General features: G+C 39.8%; 1 protein-coding gene across 1 annotated transcript in view; it reads left to right on the forward strand.

Moving 5' to 3' along the window:
• MDFIC2 (MyoD family inhibitor domain containing 2) overlaps positions 1-20,271 on the forward strand; it is a gene marked incomplete at both ends in the record, with an annotated part of 39,535 nt that extends 19,264 nt beyond the window's left edge. Inside the window, 3 exons of the mRNA XM_082768500.1 lie at positions 5,143-5,181; positions 16,147-16,368; positions 20,012-20,271. Coding sequence (XP_082624626.1) covers positions 5,143-5,181; positions 16,147-16,368; positions 20,012-20,271 — 521 coding nt within the window. The remainder of the gene's footprint in view (positions 1-5,142; positions 5,182-16,146; positions 16,369-20,011) is intronic.
• Between the last annotated feature and the right edge of the window lie 6,508 nt (positions 20,272-26,779).

Consider the following 26,779-nt stretch of genomic DNA (forward strand, 5'->3'; position numbering starts at 1 on the left):
TCCCCGATTGCAATTTCACGTCCCAAAAGAACAAGCAGTCCTGGGACCAATGCTTATTGCCTTTATCGTTAATACTAGCATACCACATATGTGATTTTTATATCACTGGTTTGAATATTTAGATTTATACTTATGTGTGCTTTTTATTTTAAATCTCATGCAGTTATTCTGTCACGAAAATAAAGCTCTCTTTCAACGAGGCTTTTTTGTATGTACATGCATACATGTATACACAGACATTCAGTATAAGTACAATTTTATTCATAAGAGTGCATAATGATTCAGGCTGTGATTGTTAATAAAAATGCATTTCTAACCATCAAATTTGAGTCTATTATTCTAAGTTAATTGCATTTGCCCTAAAGAGACTTGCGACTGGCTGTCAGCCTATTTGTGTCAGTTCCATTTTATTCATCAGTCAATCTTGTCTCCTCTTTTTTCACATCCCATATATTGATCAAATAGATTTGTTAGCATGCCTTCGCAGCCTTAAAAAAAAAGTTTGTTATTTGTCAGGTTTATTTGATTACTATATTAGTTTGTGTGTTATCTTAATTGTTATTTCAATAGAAAATAAATGGCCTTTGATAGCCCCACAAGATTCCCATTAAATATAATCCATATAACAAGTTAGTGGATGGAGTGAATGCGGTAAGAAAATAAACACATTAAACCTATTTTAGAAGGTGGTATTAATCTGCAGCTGTACTGTACTTGATCCAAAAGACAGGAATAGAAATAACTACAGTGTGAAACAATTTTGATAAACATCAGTGCCGTATCATTGCATATTATGCTATGTATAAAATACTTTAGGAAAAAGAAGTGTGATATAAAATAAACTGAGGTCATATCTGGAAGAGTGGGTTTTGTGGTTAAGTGTGAATTGGAACGATATTATATATGGCTTTAGACACTAGAAATTAGGCTAGAGAAACTGTAAGTAAATGCAGGTAGAAGTGTGTTACATGGGGCAAATTGTTGATCAGGACAGAAAAACAGCTTTATAGGAAAGTACTGGAGAAAAAGATGAACAATAAGCAAGATACATTGTGTAAGGTAATAAGAACTTAGCCATATTTTAAAAAAATAGAAATCAAAACAGCGTCTTGTCTTTACAAACACTTTTACCTCAACCTCAAAGCAGAGGACTATGCAACCATTTCCCCACCCATATGATAGTCTCAGAAAACTGCCTCTGATACCTTCACTATCAGTGAAACTACATAACCCTGGCTTGTTGCTTAACTTTGAATCTGATCTCCCCAGGTGGTACCTGAGATTACATACTTTCCAAAATAAACACCACATTAAAGTCAGCAAGAACACGTGCTTGCCAGTTCATTTTAAAAATAATACACATGGACTCTTGAATCAAGATAGTTGCTCAAGACACAGGAGTGCTGCTCATAAAAGGCATTAGGAAACAGTCTTTTGTTTTACTTAAAGGCTCAAGGAACACTGACAAAGCCCCAGCTTTTCAAAATTGAAATGTGAGATTAACAGAACTTTCCAATCTTCTTATGAAAATTGGAAGAATTTTTTTTTTTTGTCAGGATTAGTCTTTTTGTTATCTAACTTACACGTTTAGCTTCTGGTATGGGCTAATTTGTTATTATTATGCTGGTAGCCAACTGCTAGGTGGTTTCATGATGGGGAAGAGGGACAAAACATTTCTTCACAAGAGCAACTTATTCCCAGATTAAGTTTTTTCTGTCAAGAAGTAATGCCTTGCCAGCAAGACAGGCTTGTCTCTTCCTTTGATTATTGTAGGAGTTTAGGCCAGGCTACAGCTGCTATGATGAACACCACCCTGAGAGGGACGTATCCCATTATAGCAGAAGCATTTAAAACGCCTGTATCTAGCTGCAGACACTTGAAAAGCCCAACTCCTAGGTTATTATTTTTCATCTGGAACCTCTTTAACTGTATTTCATACAAACAACCACGCTAAGGCTTCAGATGACCTAAAATAATGCTCGAATTTGCAACTGTCATAGAGCAGTTAGCAATACCCCTGCGATTCAGAAGCACACAGCATGATGATAGCTTCAAGCCAAACTGTTATGACCAGCTAGTATAGAATATAAACAGGAACAGATGAGAAGAATACAGCCTCAACATTTGAGACAACAAAGAAAGAGTGAAATGATTGCTACATAAAAGACATTTCAAAGACCTCCCTGAAAAGCAGGCATAAAAATCCCCAATAAAAAGGCTCAGCAAGAAAACTGTCACACCCCCTAATCCTCAGCAGACTTTAACAAGATGTTTGCATGAGCCAGAGATTGTCTCCTTCCCCAGAAGACAAAAGGCACAGAAAACAATACTGTCTAGCATAGGATTAGGAAGCAAGAGATAGATAAAAAGGATTCCTTAACCTTACAATTAGAAACCCCAACTCTCCAGCCAAAGGGATAATCAGAAACAGACGGCAAACCTGTGTCACAATAACTGCCACATCTTTTTTTACTCTTTGAAAACTGATATATTTTCTGATTTTATTTTTTTAATTTATTGCCACCCCAAGAAGGGTTTTGATGGCCACTTAACTACAAGACAACTGCTGCTACCAAACCACAATTCAGCACACATGGCAATAACCTTTTATTTCCCGTTCTTTATATTTCCATCACCTCCAACCAGGCAAAAATTAGATTACCAATGCTCATACCAGCTTTCCAGTAAATATACAGCTAAAAGCAAAATTACATGTAATACACTTGTCTTCTACCAAATGATTGGCGTACTGTGCCCTAAACCAGACACACAGAGAGGTTCTTCATGCAAACCTGGCATAAGCACTTGTTCTGGTTAAAAAGGAAACAACTTAGTTGTTATAATGAGCATCTCTAGCTTTATTTGGTATTACTAATGCCTTTAAACAGAAGGCGGGGTACTGGCAAGAGCAGAAAACAGACTTGGAGGAGGAGAAATCCTGCAGGCTGAAAAGAAACTACAGTCTGCAAAATTTGACCCTCCTGCTGTAGTTAACTAGTGACCATAAACTGTAATGGCCATGGAAGTTAACTGCATAAAAGTTTAAGACTTTTTCTGAAGCTGAACAAGGCAACCACAAGACATTGACAACTGCATTTACGGGCAAATATTAACTTACAGTCATGACTTCAGTGCCAAAGCAATCATATATGATTAGGAAGTATACATGTCCCTGCTTTGTAGGGGATAATTTGAGGCACACAGGATTTGAATGATTTGTCCAAGCACTTCTGAGGGACAGTCAGGGTTTATGCAGTCGCCAGCTCCAGTGGGCAGTTTGATATTGCTAGCCTTTCCCAGTCTTTGGGTGCCATCAGGAAAGGAAAAGCCAAGCAACTTACTTTTTTTTTCTTCAGGTGCAGCACACTTGCAAACCATTCATCTGTGCTCTTGTGATTCTGTCTGTTTGGGACCTTAAATTTCCTGCCTTAAGTTCAGCGGCCTTGTTCCACACAAGCTAGACACTACCATAGAGCTGCCTCATATTCTGGGGGAGATTAAAAATCCCCCTTTAAGTAAACTACTTGAATCCACATAGAAAGAGGTTGTCAGAGATGCCACCCTAACCATTTCTGGACCTTGGTACAGGCAAAAGCAAGTAACTAATACATCCCCGAGGCAGGAAGAACCAGCACACTAGGCAGAGCAATACAGGATGCCCATCAGTGTAGGGTAGGAGAAGAGGGTCATGTGGTTTATATGGTAGCAAAAGCAAATTAATCTCTTCAGCAACACAGTGATCCACAGACTCCAGGTCTTGCTTGTGGTGTGGTGTTGGTGACCCATGCCATCAGGAGCTTTGCTGCTGTCCTACAAAGACCAGCTATGTTTGAATCAGGAACCTGGAAACAGGGCTGTGGCACCCTGTCTATTGTCTCAAATTACTTCCAGATCAGTTTTTCCTCATTTTACAAGTAAGCTTCTGGTTGCCACTATTACAAGCATGACCTGAGATTTACAAGGTAGGTTAGTGTTTTTCCCAGTTCACACATACAGACCCAGATTTACTAAATAATAGTCTGATTTATTTTTTTTATGAGTGACAGCTGTGCAGCACAAATTCCCATACCCTATGGCATAGCAATGCCACCCAAGTATACAGCCCCCCAGTCAGGTTGTTACTTATGTTTTCCCCTCCAAGCAGAGGAGAAACACACAGTGTCACAGACACCATTAAATCTTCTGCTTTGGCATCATTATTGATTTTATCAGATATCCAGATACTATGGTGATGAAAAACAGTGCAAAACTCTAATATAGCTAAAAACCTAGGAAAACTCATTCAACACAAAACAGAAAAATTAAGAGAGGTGATCTAAATTTGAATCCCCAGTATATCACGCAGCCTTGACTCAGAAAACTACACAGTATGTATTAGAGCTTTTTGATAACTTACTCTGCTTGATTCAAAAACTTCAAGTCCAGCATCTTCATATTTACCATTGACAGGAACGGAGTTGTGATGAAGCACACAGTAATGAGGTCTATGTTCAGGTTCATTAGCAGTGTTTTCCTTGGTTGTAATTATTTTAATGAAGACTTTGCCTAATTAAGATTTTCATGACTTGGCATAGGAAGCAGATACAACACCTGATAACAGTATGCCCTGAAGTTAAACATCTCTATCAGCTTTAATGGGCATTAGAGTGGTCCCTAACAGCGTAAGGCAGAGCCTTTTCGCTGAACAGGTGAAGACAACATAGACATGAGCCAGCAAAAAGACATAGCCAAAAACATAAGCTTTACTCACTCAAATTCAGGGATGAACACTGCACCAGCCAGTCAGGATCCTCAAAGAGCTGCTGCTCCTCTGCTTAAGATGAGTTGTGTTGGTCATACGAATATTGGTGTGTCCCCTGAGGAAAAAAATAAACCTCAGTGAGGGGTCACAAGATGCTAGATTTTTATGGGGAAGAGGTACTTCTCAGCTTCTATTAAGAACTGTTTTTCCTTACTTGTGAAGTCAATTAGGGGATGAAGTCTCCAGCCCCACTAGCTTCACTTCTCACTTTTCTCTGAAGAGAACACAGCACTAAGAAGTTTAGAAAACACTGCTGCCTATGTGGGACAGCAAATCCACCTCACTAGCTGAGGAACTTCTCCCTCTTAGTGAAGCCTTCCTTTCCTACTCTTGTTTTCCAGAGCTGGACAAGCCCATCCTACAGCCTCTTGGAGATTCAGGTAAGACTCCCTGCCTCCTCACCTACTTCTGCCCACGATATATGGTACCACGTAAACATAACTACTGAAGTGGCCCTTTTCATGTAAGAAGATGAGCTCGGTTATCCTAATTCCATGGGGAATACGAACAAAGTATTGTTTGCCTTAACATTGACATGCTGCATTTCAGATTTAAGCTCATTTTAGAACAAGAATATTATTTTTATTAAGATGAGTTAAGGAAATATTTCAACATTTACCACAAAACAGCAGAACAATCATAGAAGTGCCATGCAGTTGGCTAAGCCTACACAGTTTAGAGTACAGTGGTGTCCAAGACTGCTGATGCAAGCAAAAGGCCTACACCCAACAGCTCGACATTTCTTTGTGCTGCATACACACACACGATGCAAACTTTCTCTGGTCATTAGAGGACACTGCTGGGGCTTTGGTGGGCAAGGTCAAGACAACGTTAGTCTGGCCTGATAAAATATGAGGAGGCAAATCATTCTGTGCCACTCAGAAGTCATTCAGATGGTACTTTTGGCTTTTCCCCCCTGCTTTTGTTCTGTCAGTCTGAAGAGAACAGCTCGTGTGATGTAATTTAGAATGGAGCTTTTTTAAAGCTTTCACTCAGGAAAAGCTTCAGGAGCTCTGGGGGTATAGCTTAGCTCTGAGAAATAGAAAGAAAGCAAGTTTGCATTGACAGCTTGATCCCAGAGAGAGGTGGCTGCCTGCTTGTCTAACAGGTCCTCTGGGTCTGGATGAGGCAGAGACAGAGGAGCAGTCATATTAAGTGAACGTGCGCTGCCAATGTTAAAGGAACAATTACCATTATTCTGCATAGTTCACTGTTTGCTACTGCTATTTCCTTCAATAAAACCTCTTTTCACTTGCCAATTGGAGCTTGTCATGTAACAATATTTCTTATGCACAATACACATACTAAAATGCCCCTGTGTTTTTAATACATTTATAGTTGTTAACAATAGTGGTATAGTGACAGAAAAAAATGTACTTGCTTTGAATACGGAATAGACTGGAAAAAAAAAAAAAAAAAAGAACAAACTAGAGGCCCTGCTCTGAAGGATTAATGGGTGTTAGATTTTGCCTAATCTCAGAGTTAGAGCGGTGACATCTCTTCCATCTCATTTACACCCAGTTTTTCCTCTCAGGGCCTGCGCTGTGACCTCCTTGTTTAGAAGGGGTTGTCCACCTGTGAGACTTTTGATGTGAGGAAGCACTGAGGAGGGAGATGAGCAACTCCAGTGGGTGCTCTCACCCGCCCTGTGTCAGGCAGCTGAGCGATGCTGCCCATCAGCCTTTGGCAAGCTCAGTGCCCTGCAGGTTGCCCAACCAACCCTTTGGTCCTTGTGCATGGCCCAGTGACCACCGCTCACATCAGGCACTAGCAAAACTCCTTGGGAGTACAGTTTCTTATAAAACCGGACAAACAGCTGGTGGTAGGGAGAGTTTGGCATTTCACTGAGATTTCAGGAACTCTGCAGCTCTCCTCTGAAAGCCTGTACAATGAAGACATTGTGCTAGCATTGCACTTGCCAATATTACAAAGCCAGGCAGAAATGACCACAGTGAAGGTGCCATGGTGAGAAGAAATTAAGTGCTTGCTCGTGACCAGGCTGAACCTAATATTTCATGCACCCAAATGATCAAGCAGCTGTTCGGAAACCTTTGGAGCACAGTCATGAAGGAAACTTTCTTCTGCCATAAGATTCATGGTTTCCAAGAACACTATTTTGTTCCAAACAAGTTAATATACACAGGGAGAGACATCTTGAATTTCACTGGTCTCTCCTACACTATTCAGGATTAGTGGTAGGCTGCAGTTTTAAAAACATCCTTCCACTGCAAAATGAGATGAGTGTATTTAATGCTGGGAGCAGAGCAGTTACCATGTAAATCGGAGTTTTTGCTATGAAAGTCTAGAAGACATGACTCTCACAGATTGCCACTCATCATTGTATTTAAAGAAAAAAGAAAAGTTTTTATAACTTATTAGAAGGCATGTTTTTTTATAGTTATATACTATCACATGCCAATTTACCAAGAGCAGAGCTTTAAAGACCCTTCTATATTAAATGCTGCATCTTCAGTGATTTGCAGCTCTTTTTGACAGTGCTTAAACTCTCTGGGTGTATTTTAAGAAAACATGCTGCTTTGATGGCATTTACCCCCACCAGCATGCTGACAGCCTCAGAGCTCCTTTGGCATTAATGCTGTGAGGATATCTTTGTGACCATAGCTCTGTATAACACCTGCTTTGGGAATAAACTCCGGGCAAATAACTTCAGTGTCATTCAGGAAGTGACACGGGTGACAAAGACCATGGGACATTAAAGAAAGTCACCGCACTGTCTTTTCAAGTTCTCAAATTCTGCCTGGAGTTGCCTCTAAGATTTCTGCTTCTCATTAGAAAGAGCTTACCAAAAATAAAACCAAAAAATTAAAGTTCTTTCCAAATTTAATTGCAGAGAGTGTTAGGTGGAAAAAAAAAATCATTTGTAATAAGAGCAAAAAAAAAAAAAAAAGAGAGAGAGAGAAAATAAAAGATAATATAGAACAGAGACTTTATTTCTCTTTACAAAAGTTTTGCAATAATATGCCACACCACCCAGAAGAAATGAAAGGGTAATCTGGGGCTTAAATTCAGCTTTAGAAGTTGCTGCTCCCTCAGCACATAGAGGTGTATGTGAAACACCACAGGGTCCGGCTGCTCACTGGCAGAGCCTCAATTACTATAAGGAATTTTTATATACATTCCCAACAACCAGGACATGAATAGAGATGCGAAGCAAAATTTGGTAAGAAGGAAAACAGTGTCTGAAGCAGAATTGGAAGATCTGGTATAGAAAGAAACCCTGGGGGTTCTGGCACAACTCTCCCGGAGGATGGCTGTATCCTGCATCCTGCCCCGCACAACCTGCTGAGGTTACATTTCTGCTGAAATTCATACCAAAGCTGTGAAGTTCCTGTGAAAATCCAGTGATAATCCAGGGCATATCAACTGAGGGCTCTGGAGGGCCTGGCACCAAGCTCTGACGCAGAGCGCAAAGAGCGCGGGGCTCTGGGCAGGCACCTGCAAACCATCCTGTGATGGTTTGCACAAAAGCACAAAAGCACCTGTGAGTTCTGCTATTATGTTCGTTGTGAGCATGAATTATGTCTGGTGTCTAATGCAGATGATGATGTCTGATGCAACAGGCACTTTTCAATTTGCACATAAAAACCTTTTCGTATTTTTTGGTCCCCCCCCCCCTTTTTTTTTTTTTTGCGAAGTCCGTTAAAACAATTCACACTGATCCTTTCAATTCTTTTTTAAGCATCTTTAAATCCACCCCAGCCCCCTCCCCCCCAGCTGTACACCCTCACTTTTTAATAGTTAAAAGTAATTTTAAAGCAAAAAAGAGCATAAACAATATACACTGACTCTTGACACTCCATTGCTTTTTTAAACTAGAATAATAAAAATTTGCAAATGAACAAAAGAGTGGGAGGAAGATATCTGATTTACAATGTTTTTGAGATAAAGAACACTATAAAAAAAGATCAATGTGAATAATAAAGCATTGTTAACTGAGTCATGACATTTCTATTCTCAGTGAAGATTTGAACAGTAGAGCTCTGCAAATGAGCACCTTGTGCCATTTTCAAAGTGGGAGGAAGACATATAATTATAATTTTTAAAGTGAAGAGAATTTTTTTTTTTAAATCTCTGTTAAAAAGTTTATTGAAAAACATATCGACATATCAATATGACATAAATTACTTTAATTTTATTAAACTAGGAGGGGGGAAAACCTCTTTTTGAAGACTGGCTGCAGAAAGCATTCCTTGAAAAGAATTTTCTTTATTAAAAACTCTTTTGCTAAGATGAAACAGCACCGAATGTCAGCACTACCGTATATTTATTCTGTAACTCTTCCAACAGCTGAGATCCATAAAAGAAACATATTTTCAAAACAGTTTTAACCTCCATTGTCTTGATCATTCGTATTAACATTTTTCATGTCACCTATTGAAATCCCTTAAAGGAACCTTTTATTCAGTCAAAATTAATGAAGCCATTTTCTTAAACAGCCTCCAAAAAGTAAAAAGGACGTAATGTTGTGCATTTTACTTGACATACGTTTTCTTCCATTTCACTTATTTGTGTGACGAGAGCAAAACTTCATGTTTATGTTATCAATTCTGCAGAGAAAAGTGATTTTGAGTGAGAAGAAAACTAACTCTGCTCTTGCTGTGTGTGCAATTTAAATTCAGAGCAAAAATACAGCATTGATCAGATTACTCCAATTGAATCATTTAGTGCTGTGGCATTCCTGAAGTTAGGGCCCAGCTGTGAAATCATAGTTGGGGCCAAACTTTGCTGTTAGGTGAGTGCACATGGCTCCCATTTTCTTCAAAGGGAATGACACACATGGCCAATATTTAACTTTCACCTCTTCCATTTTTCAGCTAGCAAAGCCAGAACCAGTGCAGGCAATTTAATAGAATTAAGAATATACTCAAGATTTTCCAGGACTTACTAGTGATTTGGACTATATAATTCAATACACCTCAAAGCGCAGATGCTCAGCATATTCCGAAAATCAGGCCATCTCGTATGTCTTATTTTAAGCAAATAAAATCATAAATCATTTTGAATATTTTGGCCATCTAGCAGCAAACAGGGTGCAGGATACCTCTTCAAAATCATAAGCTCCAATTCCTGGTCTGGCTGGGATGCCTAAGAGACTTCCACTTCCCAACTCACTTTGGGCACTGGGTTTGCATTCATTTCTCCTCTGCCATTGCCAAGGGGGCTTGAACACAGCAGTGATGCCCACCTGCAGCAGCTGTCTCCTTAAGAAAATGTAGGGTACAGTCCTGTGAATCTCCTGGACTGCTGGCTCAGCCCTCAGGACTTTGAGGAGCAAGTGCCACTGAGGGAAAAAAGGATGCATCCCAAAGCAATACGTAGCTGCCCCAAGGTACATGCAGATCTTCATTTCAGCTCAAGGTCAAATGGAAAACTTTCCTTCCATCCTTCCTGACTCTTCCCTTAGCTTTCCCCCGATTCCATCTGTTCCTCGCCCATCTCCTTCATTCCATGCTCGCCTCCCTCTTCTTCCTGTGTCCATCTGTTCCCTCCTTCCTCAACGCGAGTCAGGGAAGGGAAGTGAATTCAGTCATTCACTGAACAGATTTCAAGATGAACCCCCTCCCTCTCCCGTTCTAACTTCATTCATCATGGTAAAAATCATAATGAATAGAAATGTTGAAGGTGAAAATTTATTAGGGATTGTGTTGCTTTCCTATATCAAAAGCAGTTAAAGCCGCATATAAACATTGGCTTCATTCATTTTTTTTTTAATATATGGTATAATTAGCAAGAAATATTAGTGGAAGTGCTCGGTATGCAGTCCATCAACACATGCCCGTCAGAGTTTAGGATCTGGGCCAAAATTTTTTGCTAGTCCTGTGATAGATTTATAATAAGCCTATAGAAGGCTTTACAGTCAGCTGGGTCACTAATTCATGAAGTTAAAACGTATGCAATGAGGTCAAAAATTCACTATTGATAAAATTCCCCCTTCGGGGATTGCACCATTAGCTTTGGTACTGCAAAAGAAAAAAAATTTAAAAGGTAAACCCAAAGCTTCTGTGAATTACCAGTCCATCATCGTAAATCAGAAGAGAAGCACTTGCACAAGTTCGTGATGCCACATGAAGCCCAGTATATATTTGTAGCCTTGTGTACCATTTCCTGTTTCCCTATAGCAAAAATAAACCACCCCATCCCACTTTGCCTATCTGATCCCAGGAGGGAGAAGGAAGTGGGATTTAATCCTCCAAGCCCTGTGCAGGTGGCAAACGTAGCTCAGCACCCACAGGAGGGCCTTGGGCATCTTGTGCAAGACAGCTAAGCCGTGGAGGCTGGTGTTTGGAGGTGCATTTTCCTCTCCCTTCCTTTGCTGACCATTTGGGAACTTTATTTAAGGTTTCTGGGGTGCTTGGGCATGGATGATGCCTCACAGTTCATTGCAAAATGTCCAGCCCCAAAACTTTCTGTACCTACTCCAAATGGGAACTTCTGCTCCTGACAGTGATCCTCTGTCCCATCTCCTCAGCTAAAACTCTCTCTCTTATCAATTTTTCTTTTGGGTTATTTTATCAAAGCAAGGCATAGATATCAAAAAAGCGTACGTTCCACTGTAACCTCCCCTCCCAAGGACGCATGCTTGCCTCTATTTCTCCCCAGAGCAACAACTTTTAAAGTAGATTACTTACTTTCAATGGCTGGTGGTGATTTGTGTGCTGAACCATGTTTATTTACAGTGTGCCTCTGTACTGTTGTGTTGTTTTTCCACCAAGACAGCTGCACCAGCTCCCTGACTCTCCCAGTGCTCCCCAGGGTGACGCTGAGCACCGAGAACTGCCCAGGTAAGCTGCTGTCCCTGCGCACATATTGCACTATGTGTGCATTCCCACTGCTGTAAATTATAATTTATTATTAAAGAACAAATTGTGTCCTTTAGACTGGTTACCAAAAGTTTCTTTCTTTTTTTTTTTCCTTCCTCTTTTTTTTTTTTTTTCTTTTAAAAACACCCATCCAAACCTGGGGCTTGGGTTTTATTTTGCTATGAGTCTTTTCAAACCAAGTGAGTTCAGTTCAAGCCTTTAAGCTTACAAGTTATCACCCATCAGGTCTGATGTAGCTCTCCCGGTTCCATCTCAGGACTGAACGGACATGGCACTCAGCTCTTCGAGTGATGAGCACGCGAGATATTAAATAGACAGGCAGTGACAGCAGTACGTGGGATAAGGAATGTCAGGGAGATCAGCCCCGTGTTCCTTCGGTGCTTTCTCTGCACTGATACATGAAGATGCCTTAAGGTGAAATTAAGAAGTTACACGTCCTAAACTGCCAGAGTTTCCCACAGAATTCACCATTAAACCTCGGGACTCTTTGCCACAGGAGCGCAAGGCAAGGGGCCATAGCCAGAGCAGCCTGGGAACAAATGTCAGTGGCGAGTAGAGCCACAGACACACACGTCCTTTGCTGCAAGATGTGTACGAGTCCTACACAGGGCGATAGATCAGTTCCTTCCCTTTCCTTCTCTCTCAGAGGCAACTGCGCTCCTACAGCATTACCTGGCTACAATCCAATTCAAGACACTACTGTCTTGAATTCACCTCGCTTAAAAAAAAAAAAAAAGAAAAGAAAAAAAAAGTCTCTATACTCACATGAAATTTCCATCTCTGTCTTTACGTCTTTACACGGGAAACATAGGAAAGCAATCCCAGTGCTCTGCAACAACAGTCAAGGCAAGCTCCAACTTCCCCAGCTAAGGAAGAAAGTTGCTACTCCAGAAAACACTTTAAAAATGGTACACTAAGGGTGTTTACCTCTGCCTACCTCTAACAGTCTTACTAATGCTGAATAGTCTCAGCTTTTTTCATCACAATTACCTATTTTTCCCCTTCTAATTAAGTTCAGTGGATGATTTCTGCATGTTAAAAGCAGGTCTTTGTGGGCATGTGAAACTGTGGACACAGGCTATTAGAAGACAGTAACAAAGTCTGACCTCCTGCCCATCTCTAATTGTAATTTAATTCTCCTGCATTCTCATTTAAAAGTAATCATAAATAATCAGTTGTACATAATATATATTTAAAGCCTATTTGGCTCCACTTATTTGTTCCAATCCCACAACCTATTACTGTTCCATGCAGCAACAAACTATAAAATAGAAAAAAAAAATGCTAACCACTTTTTTTTTTTATGCTGGTCTAGCATAATCTTTATTTCTTTAGACACTTTGTGCAAACATTAAATTGATAAAAGACATAATGTAGATGGACCAACAGCTGAACTGAAGGTAATTGCATAAAAATGAAATGGAGACCTATAATTGTACACTGCTTTAGCCTCTCTCGCACTGTTTTCTGGAAGCAAGGATCTCGCTTGTCATAGCAAGTTGCTTGTTACGGTGATTGCGTGAAGACTTGATCTAGCTGTACAAGACAAGTATAACATTACTTAAAGGGAGCTTTTCAAACTAAGAGTCTGACACTAAAATGCACTGTATTTTCAAAGATGTAGTATGCTTTAACAAACAGAAGAGTCCTTGAATGACAGCTTTTGTTACCCTTTTGTTTGATGGTGCTGTATTGAAAAATTCAGGTTATGTCTATGCCTTTCTATTTCTGGTTTTGATTTCTCTTCAACAGCACTTCAAGAATAAAAATTGACTCGAAGCATGAATAGTAGAAGTCGGTGGATACAGTAAATGTTAGTCTGGCATTTACTGATTACTTCCGTCTGATTTTTTTCAGTCTCATTTGTTGAATGCTTAAATGCTTTCTGTGGACCATTGTATTGTGGCAAAAATGGGAAACTGAACAGATATATTGCAATTTAAAATATATCCAGATTAGACTTTAGGGCCAATTTTGAAAGGGGGAAATGATAGAAAATGCCATTCTTCCACAGACCTTTCAATCCGACCTGTGTGTATTCGTCTGCTCAGCCCATGTATGGCTCTCAGCATGGACAAGCAAGATCCATTTGTAAGATTGGCACCTGAATACCAGGTGGGGCACGTGCCTTTTGGACCCACAAATCAATTATTATCCAATAAAACCGATGCATGAGCAGGACACTGCTTCCTCCAGATCCCTGCTACTTCAATTAGCACAGCCTTTCCTGGACATGTCGTGTTATTGAATGAAAGCGCAGGGAAAATTGTGATATGTCATTGATTTATAAATGCTGGAAAATAGTGGTTACTGTACCTATAAGTAAATACATCCAAAACTCATGAATTTTCACATTTTTGGTTTAAGAGTCTAGACAAGAAGTCAGAGAGGAAAAAAAAAAAAAAGCTATATTTACTTACTCTGAGGGAAAAGCCATTGCCAAATTTTTATAGCCAAGCAAAATCACAGATGTGCTTTGTCCAGGACACTGTTTTTTTACATGCAAATGTGCAACCTACAGCCTTTGCACTGCTGCCTCCCACCCAGAGGAGCCACTGCCTCTCCTGCCCTTCCCAAGCCTCACCTGGGGCATTCCATCCTTGTAACACTCACAAAACCTGACAGCTGTAGGTTTCCAAGACTCCTTTCTGTGCCACCACTGTCTTACTTCCCTTTCTTTCTATCCCACCAGTCACCCCTTCCCTAAGGCCACCCCATAAACTCTGCAGGACAGGGGAAACTGTTTCCTTCACATCAGACCTTGTCATTCCTAGAAGTCAACAACCCAGCCAAACACCTGCCAACAAACATTCTTATGACAATGACTTTAAATGAAAATAATAGCTTACTATTTCCTCTCATCCTCTTCAATGGTATTACTCCGCTAACCTTTACCCAGTTTTTTCACTTCTAGAAATTTCACCACATGAAGATGATCTAAAATAGCATGAAGTCTGACTATGGATAATAGTTTAAACAAATTGTTCGCTCATTCTGTAAGTGGAACCATAGAAAAATTATGATTGGAAGGGACCTCTGGAAGTCATCTCATCTGGCCTCTTCCTCAAACCAGGGCTAACTGCAGTAAGAGCAGGTTGCTGGGGACTTGCCTGCTTGAGCATAATTTCCAGCTTCACCAGGGCCTGTTCCAGTGCTTTCCAGAAGAAGAAAACAGTATCTAGCACTGACCTCTGCCTTCTCTTCTCCAGGTCAAACAAGTCCAGCTCCCTCAGCTTCTTCTCTTACATGAGGTACTCCAGACCCATCACCACCTGGGTTGCCTCCACTAGACTCTCTACAGATACCAGTTATACTCAAACTGCTTCCCCCCACTAGGCAGAATTTTCACTTATTTTGCAATCCACTCATCCCATCCAAATATCCTCCTTTTGGCTACAAGTGGACACAACTGCAATTTCACACTCTATCAATCTTTTATTGGCTTTTCTTTAATATACAGCAGGTGTCAAAGGTATCTGAAAAACAAGAGAGATGCAGGATCTCTCTTCTAGCTCCTTGCAGCAGAACACAGACCAGCTGCTTTTGAGCACTCACTGCTCCCATCAGAAAGCAATGTTTGCAAAACTGAGGTGTTTGTAAAGATTGATTTTCTGTATATAGCTTAAGAGCAAGCGTATCACAAGATTTAAGTAAGATAAAAAGTGAGGCTGTGCTTGATGTGAGGTGCAGGAGTTAATCAGCTGTAGATAAGAACTGACGAGGTTTTATCATCCCAGCAGTAGAAAGAATGACTGTGTTTCTTGGCCTCTTGATCACTTTGGAGAATAAATGAAACTGTTTATCTACCCATGTTTATCTGTTCCTGAGAAGTTCTTCAAGAGCAAATTGAGCTCAGAACTCTTCTTAACCTTTCCCCTAGTTGAGGCTTAAAAGTAAGCTCTCCCTCTCATTTTAGAGCTGCCTCTCTGGCACACTGACAGCATGTGGAGGATCCCATCTTCTAGTTGACTTCCAGGCCAACAACACAAGTGGGGAAGAAATTACGAAATAACGAATCAGGATGTTAAAGAGAGACCATCTGGCTTGCTTTGCAACAAGACTACGAACCATGGCAAGCTGGTACATCTGCATCTAGGTACCACCTACACACACAACGCTGGCTGTAAATTTAGGGAAACGAGCTGCTGTTGAAAAATAATTGTTTTGGCTTTCTTGCATGTCACAAATTGCAACTGGGAGATCACACTCCAAATGGATTTCAACTGAGCCGATAGTTCTGTTCTCCTACCTCACCTGAACCTGCCCAATGGAACTGAGTAGTCACCCTAGCCTATACCCCTTGGGTTTAACAGAAAATTAGGGGTGCAAATATATAAATACTTGTTCTATGAATAAACTTCTCCAAAGAGACTGAAATTGTCAGATAAATAGGGTTAGGCCTCGGAAGTAAACACCTGTAGGCTTGGAAATTCTGCATATGTTATTCCTTCAGATCTTTGCCTTAGTATCACAAACAAGTCTTTTTTCTCTTAATCCCACCAGATAACCAGCTTATAAATGAAAAGCATGCAGATGAAAAGCCTGTGAGAAGTATTGTTATGAGTACTGTCGCAGAATTCAGCATCGCAGATGCTTCATCAAAGGAAACCAAAAATGAGAAGAAATTGTCAAACGCGAGCAGATCATCCATTGCTTCCCTGGAGAAATGCAGAGAGTTCACCTACATCGAAGATGATGCATCAGTACGTCAGAGAGACAGCGATGGTATGTTTGATAACACACATTACATTTAAGCTCATTTCTAAACATCCATTTCAAGAGCACTATGTGTACCTAACTTGAAATAAATGCTTACATGCTGAATAGGAGATTCAAGACCATAGTCAAAAGCAGTACCAAGTTGCCTTGTAGACACATTTTATGATACATGAGAATCTGTAGATTATTATCTTAAATTGTCAGTGATACTAAATTCACAGAAGAACTTAGAGCCTATGGAGCTGTTGTGCAATGGAGCTTTTGTACCTTTGTAAGCAGTGTTTGCACGGAGCTACTAATGTCAATATCAGTTTAAAGTGTCAAACATGGGCCTACTTCTTCCCAACAGCAGGGGCTATTGCTTTTGCTATTGCAGCAGCTGCTGTGGTTGATGAACAGATGGTGTGTTTTGTGGGCTGGACATGTCCTATAAGGACTTTTTACATATGCAGTTGTACGGACCATTACATCCAACCCTGCCATTCTGCTGGTCCATCACCAAATCTCTCCTAAATCTCTCCTCTACTGCCTACGCTGCAAAACTCACGTAGTTGGTCAAAATGAGGAGATCTCTTCAAGCTCTGCCATGATTCTGTAGAAAACTGTTTCTGATGACTGAGCAAGGTGGATATATCTGGACAGGACTTTGGGTTAGCTCAGTATGGTCTGCATTTTGAAAAAACATACTTGAACACAAAGCATTATGAAAGGTACCTACAAACCAGAACTGCAGCAGAGCCCCAGTAGCTCAAGTGCATTTTTTTTCCACATGAACACTACATATTGCTAAAGCAATTTGCTCTGGGAATATTAATCATTGTTACCTTTTCAGAAAGGAAGCTGAGCCTTTTTATTGCAAAAGAGCACAAGTAAAGGAGCAGAATGTTTGCATTATTTTTTATTAGACTTTCATAGACAATAGCCTAACCAAGAGAAAAGGAAGAGAACTGGTTGTGCCCATTACAGACCATGGGCCATGACTCCTGGTCATGTAAATGCTGTACCAACCCTGATTTTAGTGAAATTATGCTGAGTACCAGCACCCGAGGAGCTATTCCTGGTTATTCACATGGGTGTGGGAAAAAGTGCTTCTGTGAATCATTTTTTTGTTTCTTACGTATGCCTTTTGCAATAATGGCTTAGTATCTTATATAAAGTAGAGTTGGGTTCTATCATGCATTTCATATTAATGATCCCCAAATTAAGAACTTCTAAATACAGATCATCACAATAAACTGCAATGCTTTCAAGAAACCATTACCGTCTCTATTGTAACACTGATCCCATAATAAAAGGAATGTCTCTGGTACATCTATTAGAATGCATTTAATTTCAATTAAGGCCATGAAGTATTTATTCCATTTAAGGGACTCATCCCCTAGTCCAGACACTATTTTCTAAGTTTACTGACTATTGGATCAAGCCCCTCAATCGCACACAGGTGAGTACCATGTGATGCAAATAACAGATTTTGTACTCCTTAGAAAGCTAAAAGTGAAGGAAATTAACAAAAAAACAAGCTGTGCTCAATTAATAATGTTAAGGGCTGGATGGAAGCCAAGAGAACCAAAGGAAGCCAGATTTGTGATTGTCACTGCATACTCTGCTCACTCTACTCTGACAAGTTACTGCTTATTTCACACACACAACGCTAAATCTTGCTCGCTGATGCATGGAGAACCTCTGAAAGCAGAGCAATAGCTGAAGAAATCGTGGACTTGCTGAGAGGGGAGCAGATCCAAAGCTCATAGGCCTCTCTGGGGTGACCCCAGTGGCACGAGTGAACTTTGGACCAGGCTCATACAGAGCTTCATCTGTCTGAGCAGAGAGTGAACTGACAGTCACCAGACAAGAACAGGAAAATTTAGAGATGAGGCAGGCTAGCAAAATTATTAGAAGTTCTTCTTTTGTGGTAATTAATCTACTAATGTAGAGAACGAGAGCTGAGGTCATTGTTCTCACCGAGATAAATGCAATAATGCCTTTTCGCAAACAGCAGGGAAAACAGAGGAGAAAACAGGAGATTGCATCTCCTTTTATGCAGTTTGTGGCTAATTTATTTTCAAATATATAAATGAATGCATAGGAATGGATGTTTAATTGCTAATATCTATTATTTATATACATTACCCCACTTAAAACAGGACAAAAAAAAGCCTCACACATGCAGATTTTTTGAAATGTGTTACATCCATTATCACAGTTCATGGTGTGTGCTCTGATGGGAATTTAAAAGCATCTTTACTGCACATCACAGACTCTGTGCTGAAACATTACTTTATTATTAAAATCTTGTGCTTTTTGTGTGCTCCCTTTCCTGGATGAGGTCCTAAGAATTGTATCTATTCTCTTAAGATTACATAAGCACCATTATGGCTAACGCATTCAGGAAAAAAATGTTATTAGAAAACAGATCTTTGGAGAGAAAAAAAAAATGGAAAGGTATAGGAAGGAAATTTCATAAACATAAGATACTTAAGAAGAATAGTCTTAATTACACCATGGACTACTGGATAAAATGATTACATTTTCTACACTGTAAATTTCATACAATTAAATGCAGCAGTGTCACCTTATAAAATGTTTCAATTTTATAATTATTTCAGTTCATTTACTTAGAAAAAAATATAAGCGTGAATTTACTAAGTATCACCAAAATCCAGTCATTCTTATTCAACAGAACTGACTTAGAAGTTAGTTGTGCTTGTCTGAACTCAAATAGATCTTGACATATTTAAATAAGTATTAAAATTGATAACATTGGTGATGATATGCTACTTAGAAAGAAGTTCAATCACGTTATTCATTCTTGCTACCTGCTATAGCTGCTTTATATATACATGTATATAAATATAAAGACATTGGCATGATTTCTTAATTTTGTTTTTTTTTTTTTTTATCAAGAAAGCTTTCTTCAAAAAGAAAGAAAAAAAAAAAAAGCGTAATTCTGGAAACTTCCTGGCAGTGAACTTTATGTTACGTGAGACAGAAAATGCCACAACAGAACCAATGCAGTTGAATGAGTTCACAGTTAGTCATTCTAGGGCAAGGAATGCGGTTATAACCATATGCTTTCCTGAAAGAACCAATGAAAAGACATTCATATTGTTGAAGGCATTTTTCTTTTCCAAAAAACAAGGAGGGAAAAAAATTTGAAAGGTTTGGGTCTTTGCGCTCCAACGAGATTCACACAGTCAGAATCTCACACCTGCTCAGAGCCCTGCTGCACTCCGAGGCACATTCCCCAGATGCTGTTGTTTGAACTGTGGGTAGTAATTAATTGATTTTTGAGAGGAATGAATAGAACAGAACAGAAAGTTTTTGCCATAGGCAGCCAGAGTCTGGGGAATACTCGCTGTCTCCACACAGACGTCCTAGCTGATACTATTTTCCAAACTTTTGTTTCATTGCCCAAACAGTTCAAGAACACTTGCTCCTCTGCACTTCACCTCCCCAGAACATTTTCACCCAAATTATTTTACTATTTTCATGTCACTCTATTTTTTCCCCCAGGACAAACAACGTAAGAAATACTTCCATAGAATCAAATGAAAGCATTGATCTCATTTCTGCGTAGTCACAGTAGCCTAAACGTGGGTAATCAAGCAGGCCCTTTTTCTTATGTCTTGCTGCTTTTCCTTTTTCTTAGATGAATGCGCAACACTTATCCTGGCCTGCTTGTTCTGCCAGTTTTGGGACTTTCTTATAATGCTGCCTGATACCTGTGAACATTGGCTGACAGATACCTGTTGTCCATCCAATAGATACTACCAGACTTCCAACGAAGACCACTCCAACAACGACTGCAACTGTGACTGTGACATTGATTGCAGCCTTTTTGAGTCCTGCCATGAGACTGGTGAATGCCTGGAACTTGCCATGGAGATATCTGAAGTTTGCTATCGCTAATAGGAAAATATTAGACACAATTCCTGAAAATTGCCTGGAAGGAAAATGGCAGAGTACAAAGGAGATTTTTTTTTTTTTATTATTAATAACAAAAATAACCAGAGTGTTTGCCAACCAGGACTATGTGCATCATGCTGCTCCCACCCTGGAGGTCTGTATATCTGTACCATACTGATTGTACAATAATAAAGGGCAAAAAAGGGTCTCCTCCTTTGCCATAGACAACAAGAGAATTCCTAAGTGCCAAGCGTACTCAATGCTTTATCCACTTTCAATGCAATGCTTTTATAAACCCCTAATTGCTTTAAACATGGATTTTCCCCATTCACAAACACAGGACAAATTAGGACATTCTTTTAGGACTGATATATATTAGTTCATCTTCCTAATGGATTCATACATAAACATGTATTACACATTGTTGGTTATTATTAATAATGTATGATACAGCATCATTTTATAATTAAAAATTTATTTATTCAATCTCTTAAAACACACTTATATGCTCAGTTTAGGTAGAAAAGAAAATTAAATGAATTAGAAACCATGCTAGCTGTAATTACAGCAAATGTCTCTAAAAATCTCCAGTGAATTTTGTAGAGGAAGCATTTTAACAGGGTAGTGCAATTCGACAGCGTATTAATGTGTGTGCCTATGGTTATGTAATAACAGGTTATGCCTATTGTTCATTAGTTATAGGAAAGGGCTCCTTAAGTGTAATTAGCCTAAATGGGAATTGACTGCACACTTTCAGAGGAGAATTACCCCATGGATAGCCAGTAACTCCTTTGCCTGATTTTCATCTGTAAGAATTCTGCAAGCAGCAGAATATTGCCATCTACTCTAGTGGAAACAGGCATCTCCACCTGCGCACAAAAGATTACAAAATGACAGTATCTATCCTGGTTGTGCTTTCAAACTCTCTCTATCTCTTTTCTGATGGCAGGTCTGATTAATAAAAAGGAAATACATATTGCACATTACACATATGACAACAAAAGCATGTAAATTCAGCCGCCTCAGGGTGCAGAATGATTGCATTAAGCACAGAGGAAAATACAGAGTTGCTTGCTCACATTAGATATTTATAGACTAACACCAAAGACCATGTTTGCTTTGTATAGTCACTAAAAGTTCTCGCTAAAACCCCACTGATCTCAATGCAGAATTGCCTGGGGAATCCCAAACAAGAATCCTGGACAAGATGCCAGGACACTCAGCTTTGCTGAAATCATTGAAGCCACTTGTTTAATAATCCGAGTCTCAAATCTCTAGTCCTGACACACAAATATTTAATGAATGGAAACAAAGACTCATGTGAATTTCCACCCTCCCACCCCCTTCTGGAAATTCATGCTTTCAGAAAATTGGAAGTAAGAAGGAGGTAGAAACGCTAACGATCTTTGTCAGATATCTTACAAAGCTTAGTGACCTCTTAGCAGATTAAACACTTTTTTATATATATATAATAAATAAAAAATGAGGTGGCTTTGAGGACAACAAACCTTAGAAGTGCAGCAAACAGCCTAGCATACCTTGTTTCTGTACTCCTTCCAGGATGTTGGTGGGGAGTAGGATAGCTTTGCTTCTTCTAATTGCAACATTAATTCGTGAGTTGTAGTCACCTGAAGGAACAAAGTCATTAGTGCTTAATTGTAATACCTGTGCCAGCCTGCCAGATGCGGTGGGACCCAAACACAGAAAGTGCTCACCACCACCATCTGCGAGGCTCTGAATTTGTGCACCCTGGGCTGAGCAATGCTGATTTTTAACGCTTCAGCTTGTATTCTCCCACGTGTTTTTGATCTTAAACCTGGCCATACCATGACTAAATTGTCAGGGCAACATACTGGGAGTTGGTCACAGGCTTGGATCAGTCCACATCTTGCTGCCACAGGTCATCTTCGACAAGTTGGCAAGCAGACACGTGTGACTACAGACATTGACCAAAACTATTTAAGAGTCAGAAAAGGAGAAATCTTGCCCCACATATAATTTCTGAGAGGAGTACCAATACGCACAGCAGTGATGCACACAATACTTGCTGTTGATGCTGCCATCCAAAAAGTGGGATTTCATAGGTGCAAGGCCTGGAAGGAGCCTGAGAGGCAAGCAGTTCTCTTCGACTGTTTTCATAGTAATCATTATCAAAAAAACTTTATGTTGTAATCCATAGGTTGGCAAACTGAGGTCATGTCTATTATAGGGCATGGGTAAGGTCAAAGACAGATTTACAATGGACATGACCATAGCCATGGCTAGACAGGATGTCCCAACAATATGAATTGAATTACACTGTGAAAAATATTAAAAACTGCTGATGTCATGAATAGGGGTGTTTTAAACAGTACAGCAATATCTTCTTGACTAAAGTATACAAAGACACATTGCTCAGTTTCCTGTTTTAGGAAGTAGATTTTCAGTGGCCTTCTGTATAAGCAACGAAATCTTGAAAAATGTGTTAATATTTTTTTTCCATATTTAATGGTTTTCATACCTTATTTCATGTAGCAGAGGAGAAGCAGCTGCTCATAATGACTTTGTTTTCTGTAAAACTGCTAATTGTACTGTTATACTTTCATGACACAGGGACCACTCAATACACTGTTTGAAAGTCAGATTTTTTTTCCATTAAGCATTCCAGAAACTGGATTTCCTGTTTGGAGAGCCACCCTATTCCTATATTAAACTGACTTCCTCGGCCAGAGAAATACCCATTTATCAGATAAGAACATGGGTAGACATTCCAGTTAAACAGAAATATCAATATCAAGGAACAATTCAAGGCTCTCACTGCATTTTTTATTTACTGTGGAGAAAGGCCTGAGCATGCGAGTAGGAGGCGTTCGGGTGGATGGCTGTTCTGAACATGTTGGACTCAGCTGTGCTCCCAGAGAGATGTCAGCTCTGCAGTGTGTGAAACCGGCTCCTCAGAACAACAAATAAACGTTACCATTTTGCAAACGGGAACATCGCTCCGACACGACGCCTCTCCGCAGCACCATAAATGAGCTGACAGATTGGTTGGGGGAAGAGAGAGACGGAGATAATAACGAGGAGCTATATTGCTACCTTCTACAGGAAGGGACCATAGGATGCTCTCTAAGGATCTCCTCGTGGAAACGTCTCACCAATCTCATCCTTTAAAGGAAAACGTCCATCTCTTTTCTGTGTGCTCACAGGACACAATACTGATTTGGATGCAAATTCTTTACAGCAGAAATTGTCATTTGCTAAATGTTGTACTGCACTCAGCACACAGAGGACACGATCAAAAGGCTTCAGGGGGCTTCTCAAAGGTAAAAGAGAAGTTTTCTTAAAGGAAATGCAATTCTCCAACTGAACATGAGCCCTGCCACTTGTAGTTCTGGTGCCTTACTCTCCATGCACAGTAGGAGTCCCTTAGATATGGGGTAAACAAAGATTAGCCTGCGTAGTTCTCCGAATAAAGGAACGGAGCAGATCATGTTATCTCTTTTGACTTTCCTCTACTTCCTAGAGCATTTTGATCATTCATATTCTCTTCAGCAGTCACAACCAGAATAACCAACCTCTTCCAAATGTCAAGACAACAATGACTATTTCCTTAACTCCAGCGCTGCTTAAGAGATTCAGGCTGCATGCTACAGCAGAGCTCTAGAAAACATTGTTTCTCAGGAAGAAAGCAAAATATGGGAGCAAGTAAGATGCCTGCAATCATATTTCACCTATTGTTATGCCTGTATATATTGAAAACTTTCAATACTGTTTGACTAAGAATGTGTAACTATTAAATTTATCTTTTAATTACATGAAATGGGTGGTTCCAATCTGCCTTTTGCACTGCTGTAATTTTCACCTATGTCAAGCTGTATTTTAACTCTCTTAAATGCAAGGTAAGTTTCCCATTATGCAAGAAAATCAGGTTACCACACAGACTGGGACCACCAGGCACTGCTCTACCATAACTCACAGAAACTGAGTATTAATCATGATTAATAGTCTATCATTCCTGTGGTTAAAAATATGAAAAAAGGAAGGCAGGTTATTGAAAAACTGTACTTTCTCTTTGCATACCTCATATAATTGCAGAGCAGATTATACGGAATTCAATATTCTGCCGGTAACAATCTAGATTTCCTTCGCGTTGCACACGAACAGGAATCGTCACCATCTGATGTGTGTTCTGTGGCCTGTGCGAAATGAGTTGGTGGGTGCAAGCCAACTCATAATGGATGTGTGCCCATCTCACAAAAAACACCATTATAATTGGTACCCTTAGGAAAAATGCCAAGGCCTGAACGTAAATGCAGTACTTTCTGTCCCAAGTGCTAGCTCTTCCATGGTCAGAGCTGAGGCACAACAGAAAGAGCAATGCTGAACTGCACCTACTGGCTCCATAAAGGGCCTTGCTCCCCTGAGGTACCCGCTGGCACCTCAGATTCCCCTTAAAACCAGGAGAAAAGTCACCTTTAAGGGTCATACCCAGCATACCTCTCCCTCCCACCCCTGCCATGTCATGGAGGGTGCAGGAGCAGGAAGCGAAGCAGAGGAAGTGGCTGTCAGGATATAATTTGTCCCCTTTTTAGGTGTGGAAGAGAGCTAAGAGAAAACTATCAGCACTAAATATAAAGTATTTATTCAGGAATCCCCATCCAAAATCCGAGAAAATGTTGAAAGGCAGAAAGTGTTGAAAGCCACAGTTACCATTTTGTAGGGCTTTCCTGTGGAGAGCCACCACAGACCTTGGATTTCAGAATACTGTAGACTTCTAACCAGTTCACAGGCCACACGAGTATCCTGAATAAAATAAAATAAATAAAATAACATATCTCTCATAGACACTCTGTTGATGGCCTGCCTGAGCAAAGCAGTTTAAGTGACAAAGTAATATTGGAGAAGCCTGCTTCCTTGTCAGAGAACCTTGCAACTGAAACAGTCAGTCATGTCCTCGTGCCAAAGTATATTAAAATGACCATGGTAAAAGAGAAAGAAAAAAAAAACTATACCTTGTACAAGTGCACAGGAAAATCACCATCAATATCATTAAGATGCAGACTCAATTTATATGGCCAGTTTTGCCATGATTTCTATGAAGTAGAAAATAATGCCAGAGAGCAGTGAAGAAAATATTATTAGATCAACTGTATAAAAAGCATGAGTGATTCCATTAGCAAGCACAGCTGAGAAAAGACAGGATTTAAATCAAATCTAAATATGATAAGATTATACAGCCAAAGTGACATGTCCATTTTAGAAAACACACAGGATAGGGAAAGAAGCAGCAGAACAAAGTAGAGTTTCTGCTTCATGCTGTAAAATGTGGTGACTTACACAACATTCAAAAACCTGATAGAAGCATCCTGCTAGTTCCTCAGTTTTATGCTGTACTTGTTCTAGCTAAATAACAAGTGTGAAACTAATATACAGGAAGACCTTTCTTCATCTTTATTTCGGTGTATTTGTATCGTTCATTTCCTCAAAGTGTCAATACGCCTTACCGCTTGGTACAGTCATTGCACACACAGACGCGCCTGCTCAGGAAACAGCAGAGCTGCCCACAGACCCCCTGTTTCAGATCCTAAAAACTTTGGGGATGTTGTACTACGTCTTTGAGGACAAAGAAAATGTGCTGAAAGTTGGCATTGAATAACAGAGACAATCATTTAAAATGAAAGGCCCAGGTTTTCTGATCTGTTCTCTTTTGGAATAGAAGAGCTTGCCCTGGATTTCAAGAGAATTTTCCTTAAAAAATGTAGCTGGAAAAATCTCTCTCCAAATAATGATTTTGGCTAGTACAGTGTCCAGCAGACTTTACTGTATACAGACAGTGACAAGTAAAGAATTCAGAAACAGAGAGATATGGCATTTCTTTTGGTAAGGTCACTGATAACAGTTGTTACAGGTTGTGCTCTCCAATTGCTCCCTGGAGCAGGTTTCTTTCCAAGTCATCTTTGTGGCTTCTACTGCATCAGAGGCAAATGAGCTGCAGAGCGCAAGGAGGACAAGCACAGGTGGGCCTTTGCCCCAGCTCCTGGAGCTTTCTTCTTCCACACCACTGCCCACTCCTTTCCTCGTTTACTTCCAGGTGGACTCTCTGAAATAAGTCTCATTTGTAAGGGATTTCAATGCTGTTCAGAATCAGGAGTGGAAAAGGACATGCATCAACATTCGCCTTCTCAAATATATAATCAAATATTGATCCATTTTCAATCCCTTGATTTTACTACGCATTTCAGAGTTTCCTATATTTTGTAACCCATACACACCATAAAGTCATCACTGAGAGGGGAAGCTGGAAAAATCCAGCTACCTTTCCAAATGGAAATCAAAAGATATATTTTTAGCTACGTTAAGCCAACTGCATGCAGCTCTGCACACTTATGTAATTCCAACATAAAAATAATCCATAATATTCCAGAGGAACAAATCCAATTCTTAGTCATATAAATTTTCATATAAGTCCATCAAAACCCATTCCAAAAATGTCTCAGTCTCTCTGAGCACTAGAGCTGGAACAAAAGAGCAA

Source organism: Aythya marila, assembly GCF_965140915.1.
Source record: "Aythya marila genome assembly, chromosome: 10".
NCBI lineage: Eukaryota > Metazoa > Chordata > Aves > Anseriformes > Anatidae > Aythya > Aythya marila.